The 7181-nt window shown below is 51.8% G+C and overlaps 1 protein-coding gene across 1 annotated transcript; it reads left to right on the forward strand.

Annotated features, from left to right (window-relative positions):
- The first annotated feature begins 4998 nt into the window (after window positions 1–4998).
- LOC124667464 (uncharacterized acetyltransferase At3g50280-like) lies at window positions 4999–6773 on the forward strand. The gene has a single exon (XM_047204737.1). The coding sequence runs from the start codon at window positions 5072–5074 to the stop codon at window positions 6539–6541; it is 1470 nt and encodes a 489-aa protein (XP_047060693.1). The 5' UTR covers window positions 4999–5071; the 3' UTR covers window positions 6542–6773.
- Window positions 6774–7181: the final 408 nt, after the last annotated feature.

Genomic DNA, 7181 nt, shown 5'->3' on the forward strand with positions numbered 1-7181 from the left:
GTGGGCGCCGCACCACGCCCGTATCCGGTCCCGCCGGACATGCGGCCGCCAGCGGCCGGCGGCCGGAAGATGGCCGTGAACGGCATTGGCGTTCCGCCGCCGCCGAGCCGCGCACGGAGCAATGGTGGGACGCCATCAAGGCCCGTCGGGCTCAACTCACCGCCGAGGAGCGGCGGATCCGACATGGGCGGCCAAGGACAACGACGACCGGTGGGTCACGTACTTCAAGGCCAAGTACGACGTCGAGATGCACAGCACCACCGGCCTCATCGGCGGGCCCAACAGCTCGGAACAGGGAAGGCCGCGCCCGTTCGGGGCGTTCCGGGGCGCACCCTCGAGAACGTCATCCGTGGCCTCCGCAACGGCGCTCCAGGGCTGGAGATGCCGTCGTCGCCGCCGCCGTCTCCTCAATGGCAGCCGAGGAGGACGACGTACTCGTCGTCCTCGCACTCTTCTTCCTCGGGACCGGCGCGATCGACGCCGTCCTCGTCGTGCCGGTCGGCGCCGTACACCGTTCCCAAACGGGAGGTCAAGGAGGAGCCGGCGACGCCCGTCAACACGAGGCGTGGCGGTAGCGGCAGCGGGCGGCAGCAAGGGAGGCGCGGCGGCGCCCTCCTCATCCCGAAGCCGGAGGTGAAGGAGGAGCCGGAGGAAGCGCCGCAGGCGGCGGCCGCCGGCGGAGTACGAGCGGCAGCGGCGGCTCATCGCCGCGGCGACGACCCCGAGGACCGCCCGGGGCTGCGGGCGGCGTTCTTGGCGTCCATGGACGACAAGGACGCTCGGAGGGGCGACCTGGACGCGGCGATCGCCATGTCCATCCGCGACACCGGCAAGCCGGCCGGTGGACCTCACCGACGACGGCGAGCGCGGACCAAGCGGCTTGGTGAAGGACGAGCCCGTCGACGAGCGCGTCAAGCAGGAGGTCGTCACCGACGAGATGTACAACTTCCAGCAGTACTACGACGCCTCCGGCCGCCGCAAGTGGTTCTAGATTAGGTTTAGTTTTAAAGTTAGTCAAATTTCGTTCGAATCTATGTAAGTTTGGAAATCTAATCGAATCTAGTTAAGTTTAAAATTTGCGAAATTTTGTTTGGGGGACGCGACTGGGGAGCGACGTCCCCCAAACGCGGCACGAACGAAACACGTCCCCCAAACGCTCAATCCGGCGCGATTTGGGGGACGGTTTGGGGGACGCGACTGGAGATGCTCTTACATGGCCATGGCATGATGATCACGAGAAAGGAAAACCCCAAGTTCGGTACACTGTTGCCGGTCAATTTAGCCGGTCCTGCGTCGCTAGTGGTACGCCGTTGTAATCCATGGTCCCAGCGCGCTGTGCCGATGGCACGAATGGCTAGCGACCCTGCCGGAAGAAAACAGTTAGGCTCCTTTGGTTTCTTATAGGAACACTAGTTGTTTGATTCATATGAACTAATTCTATACAAATTTTGTAGTGTGAATTCTATAGGAAAAAAATTAGGTCATACCTCATGAAAATTTCTTTGCTACAATTAAACGTACTAGTTCAATACATCATAGGATTTAACTAGACATGACACCCCAACCATATAATTTTTCTATTCCTATATTTTTCTATCCTATGAAACAAAGGAGCCCTTGAAGGTGGTTTGGTTGGGTTTACTTCTGATTTTTAGACTTTGAGTTATAAGCCACAAATAGGTGTTTTTGGATTTTAGCTGAACAAGTCAAAATCTATAATCAAAAGCAACTATTCAGGTGTTTTTGTGGCTTATAAGCCAAAAGCAAATTTAAGCCTAGCCAAAGAACCTATTAGCTAAGTTATCAGCACTAAAAGGAAAAAAAAAATCGATTTCAAACCCTCAACTCTTGAGGTTTGGTGAAATGAACCGTGAACTCTAAACCCATGTTGTTTGTACCTTAAACTAACTAATCATGGTCAAAATCAAGCCTTTTACCTGTTTTTCAGAGAAGGAGAATAAAATTATAAATTGCTACTGTCACTGACTACATTGGTCCACATGTCATATTCAATCTCTCTATTGCCAGGGAAGAGGGGGCATACACTAATATATGGGGCTCAGATGTCAGCGTGGGGACTAAAAGGAGAACATGTTTCGGCTATCTCAGATGGGTTTCGAAGCTGGAAACTATCAGTCCATGGCGTGACTCGCTAGACAATGTGATGAGATGGTGTTTTGTTCTAGGAGGGGGCTTGGCCAAGATGATGCGACCACGAGAATGTGGCCTCAGAGCGTCGGCTGAAGGTGAGCTTGGTGGGGTGTCGGAGTTGGGGAGCCCGCGGAGGTGGTGGCAGGCGGGCATCGAGGACCTAAATGGGAGGAGCATCATGTGGCGGTAGCGGTTGGTTGCAGCCGGGCTCCTGGCGGCTGGAAACGGTCGAGGAGGAGCGTAGGGGCGGTTGCAGTGAGTGACATGCCCTTCCGTAAGGTCGCCACCGTCCTCCTAATGCGCCGACCCACCCCGAAATTTAGTAGAGACACTAACACTTCCCTGAATCTGGTTGACCTAGGCCCCAACAACTCCCTTACCAGATCACCGTCTTCCGCCTCACCCCCCCCCCCCCCCGCGCTGCCCACTTGACATCGGCCTTCATATGCGCCCCTACCCCCAAGGTCGCAGCGCCCTCCTTGGTCCTCGCTCCTCACCGAAGGTCCGCTCGTCGGCCTCCCATTTGCCTCGTCGGTCGTTATCTAGTAGAGACAAAGAGGATTTTACATTTGGGTTCCACTGCCACCTTAGCTTCCAACAATTTTGACTATGCTTTGTGTACTGACTAGTGGTGCCCTTTAATCCTAGTCATGATCACGAAACAACTCTAGAGTTTTATTTAGACCGAAACAAATAAATTTAGGATACAAATAACATGGATTTAGAGTTTACGATGCATTTCCCGAAACCTCTACGAGCTGGTTTAATATAGTAGACTTTTCCCCTTTTTTGCGACTTTTTTCCTGCTAGCTTGAAGTGTACACCTTTTTTTTTTTGGAGCTGAGCTTGAAGTGTACACCTTGAGTGTGCGTAGTACCTAAAACCATAATCAATTCTTATGTCCGGTAGCAAATTAAGCATGCTTAAATACTGACGTGTACATACTTAATTGATAGTACGACCCAGACTACAATTAAGAGTGGTTGTTACAAGGTTCCAGACGAGCATATAAGATTCAAAGAACAAATCATCATGCATTGAGTAATCGCAGACCATACGTCGGTATACAGCAGAAAACCAAACCAACAAAGCCCCGCAAAAAACGTATTCTATCAGGGAGACGTCGACCACGTAACAAGGCGATGATGGGAGGAGAACGGAGAGCTAATCCGCTGGTCGATGAGGTGGATGTGGACGCCATGAACTAGATGCCCCCTGCCCTAGTGCCTACACACGTTGCTAGCTGATGTGGCCAAGCCCGTTCAGAAAAGAGAAAAAATGGGGAAATAGATATTGAGGCTATTAACACGACACCAAATGCTTTTGACGTTACATCCTCATTGAATATGCAAAGCCAGTACACGTTCAATGTATCCGCTCAGAAAAATATTCCATCAAACGTGTACTCTATAATATCGCCTCAATAAGTGAATGCTATGCTAGCAGTTTTTGTACTGTTCTGGCTTCAGTTACCTGATCGATTAGCTAATTAAAGACTTCCTGTAGGTAGCGGGGTTAAGAAACCTCGACCTTTGTTTTTCTGGTCCTCATATGTTTTTATAAAAAAGTCCACCAATTTATTAATAATTATCAACGATGGTAAAAATATTATAAATAGATCTTTAAACCATCTAGCACAACTACATAATTTTTTCTGCCCATAATATGCTGCGCACAATTCCGTGTGGAAGTCAAACTTTGGAAATTTTGACAAAGATTATACTATATAACATTATGAAAATCTACTGTACCAAATGCATATAATATGAAAATACATTACAAGATAATTCTAAAAACATTAAGTTTTCATTGTACCCTCTCTATGCCAAAATATAGTGCGTATATAAGATATTTTTAAGTCAAATTGTGTAAACTTTAACCATGTTTATACAAAAAAAATAACATTAGGAGTATCAAATCAATACCATTTGATTAATCAAGACATATGTTTTAATATGGTATGCAGTTGGTATTGTATATAGATAATTTTCTCAATAAACTTGATCAAAGATATTGGATTTTCACTTTAACGAAAATCAATGCGTACTATATTATGACAAAGAGGGAGTATATGTTTATATTTTTGTCAATATACATGTTCAAAATTTATAAAGTTTGACTTTGACACAATTTTATATGCAACATATTTTGGACAGGAAGAAGTACACTGGAGAGAGCCGAGGACGCGTGCCACCCTCGCCCCCTTCTCCATCCACACCATAAAAGTCATGAACCTCCTAGCGAATTAGGAGAATCAGTTGATCAGAATATCTTTGATGGATCAACATCAACACATGACACTTGTGCTAGAATTACCTCTGGTACGCAACAAAGCAGTTCGATTTTTAATCGGTTTTGCTATGTCTCAGTCAACTGAGATTTTCTTAAGTCTAAGTCACTTACAAAAATGTGCTTTGAGTAATGTGCAACTGAACCGAGTTGCACTTTTCTTTAAACTGTAATTGCACTTTTCTGAGTTGACTGAGACTTAAGAAAATCTCAGTCAACTGAGACATAGGCACACCCATTTTTAATTATGCAACAAAGCCTTTGCTGATATATAATCCTAATCACCCTCACCCCTTCCCTGTTATAAAAAAGAAGAGGGCATTTTTCTTTTGTGGCTGGACTCTTCACAAGCATATAGTAGCACACATCTCTAGCTGCTCTTTTATCTGATATACATATCTCTGCATCAGACAACCACCAAGCCTGCCCAGAGAATATCCAAAGCGGCAGTATTACTGGTATGGAAGGTACTGACGCTCAGGTGCATGCATCCGCCTCCTCCTCGTGTCCTATATAAACCGCCCAACATTGCTCACTACCCAGCACACGGCAGCACTGACCAGACCACCTCCTTGGCCTCTACTGCACAACGCGCCATTAGCGGCGAGCTCAGACACCACAGCGATCGCAAATGGCTCAGATGCTACCCGCCATGACCATGCTGGATGCCGCCTCCGCCATTATGCCGAAGCAGCCCATCTGCGTGGAGGCGCCGGCGTCGGGCATCACGGTCCTGTCGAGGCAGCCCGTGCGCCCGGACGGCCCGCCGTCGGCGATCGGGGACCTCACGCTGTCCGTCTCCGACCTGCCCATGCTGTCCTGCCACTACATCCAGAAGGGCCTCTTCTTCCCCGCTCCCGACGTGCCCATGGCTTCACTCGTCTCCCTCCTCGTGTCGACGCTCTCCCGCGCGCTCGCCATCTTCCCGGCCCTCGCCGGCCGCCTCGTCACTCTCCCCGACGACCGGGTCGTCATCCGCTGCAACGACGCCGGCGTCGAGTTCTATCACGCCGTGGCGCCGGCCCTGTCGCTGGACGACTTCCTCATGCCTAACGCCGACGTGCCCACCAAGCTCACCAAGGACCTGTTCCCCATGGACCGCACCGTGAGCTACGACGGGCACCGCCGCCCCCTCACGTCGTTCCAGCTCACCGTGCTCGGGGACGGCGCCGTCTTCATCGGCGTCGTGGCCAACCACGCCGTCGTGGACGGCACCTCTTTCTGGCACTTCTACAACACCTGGGCCGGCCTTTGCCGCGGCGCGTCGCCCATGCTGCCGGACTTCCGCCGCAACTTCTTTGGCGAGTCAACGGCCGTCCTCCGTTTCGCCGGAGGCGTGGGCCCCGCGGTGACCTTTGACCCGGACGCGCCCGTCCGCGAGCGAATCTTTCACTTTAGCGGCGATGCGATCCGCGAGCTGAAGGCGATGGCCAACCGTCGCTCCTCGAGCGCCGGTCAAGATGCCGAGGTCTACGGAAAGATGGCGCATGACCCGAAGAACCCTCAGCTGGTGCGCGGCGAGATCTCCTCGTTCCAGTCGCTGTGCGCGCAGATATGGATCTCCACAACGCGCGCGCGGAAGCGGCTCGCGGCCGACGCGACGACGACGCTACGCCTGGCGGTGAACTGCCGGCACCGGCTGCGCCCGGCGGTCTCCACGGCATACTTCGGCAACGCCATCCAGAGCGCCCCGACGACGGCGACGGTGGCCGAGCTGGCGTCCAACGACCTGCGGTGGGCGGCGTCCAAGCTGAACGCGAGCCTCGCGGCTTACGGCGACGACGCGATCCGCGGAGTCGCGGCGGCGTGGCAGGCGGCGCCCCGGTGCTTCCCGCTGGGCAACCCCGACGGCGCCGTGGTCACCATGGGGAGCTCGAACAGGTTCCCGATGTACGAAGGTAACGACTTCGGGTGGGGCCGCCCGCTGGCGGTGCGCAGCGGCCGTGCAAACAAGTTCGACGGCAAGATGTCGGCGTTCCCTGGCCGCGCCGGCGACGGCAGCGTGGACATCGAGGTGTGCCTCGCCCCGGACACGATGGCTGCGCTGCTGCGCGACGAAGAGTTCATGCAGTACGTGTCGTGCCCGTCGCATCTATTGTGATGGATGTACTCTACTAGCCGGGCTGCGACCAACCATGCGTGCGTGCGCAAGTGGGGACTCCGTGGCATGTCGTCAAGCTGCAGGCCTGCCTGGTTACTGTGCACCCAGTAGCTTGCCTGCCTCATAGTACTTGGATTGACTAGTTTAGGTAGTAAAGCCCGGCTTGCCTGCTAAGGGACATGAAATTGTGCAACTGGTAACTGGAAATAATGTTATGACGTGTTTGATTGCATCATATTCAGGAGACATGCCTTGCCTCTTTGATTCAAAGAATTCCATAAAGGTTTGAAGGATTGCAGTTTATAGTAAAATTTTCCTATGAAAGTCATTTGGACAATTGGAATGGGGTCACCAAATTCTTAAAGAATCTATTTCTATGCCTATCTCAACATGAACTTAACATCATTTTACTTTTCCTATAACAATTCCAATGCGCTTACACTTTAGCACACACAATCTCTCTCTATGATCTAACCCAACTAGAATCATCTGCATAATGAACGAGAGAGTTTTATTCTGTTCGCTATGCGTCCTCCCGACGACGACCAGATTTTGACCCGGTGGGATCTAGGCGAAAGCTATGCATGGCCTTGCAATTTCCAGTGACGGCGTCACCTTTCAGGTGTCGTTCCATTGTTGA

This window comes from Lolium rigidum, chromosome 6 (genome assembly GCF_022539505.1).
Source record: "Lolium rigidum isolate FL_2022 chromosome 6, APGP_CSIRO_Lrig_0.1, whole genome shotgun sequence".
Lineage (NCBI taxonomy): Eukaryota > Viridiplantae > Streptophyta > Magnoliopsida > Poales > Poaceae > Lolium > Lolium rigidum.

What these genes read in the sequence shown, in the direction of transcription:
- LOC124667464 (XM_047204737.1), top strand. Translation starts at nt 5,072, where the DNA reads ATGGCTCAGATGCTACCCGCCATGACCATGCTGGATGCCGCCTCCGCC.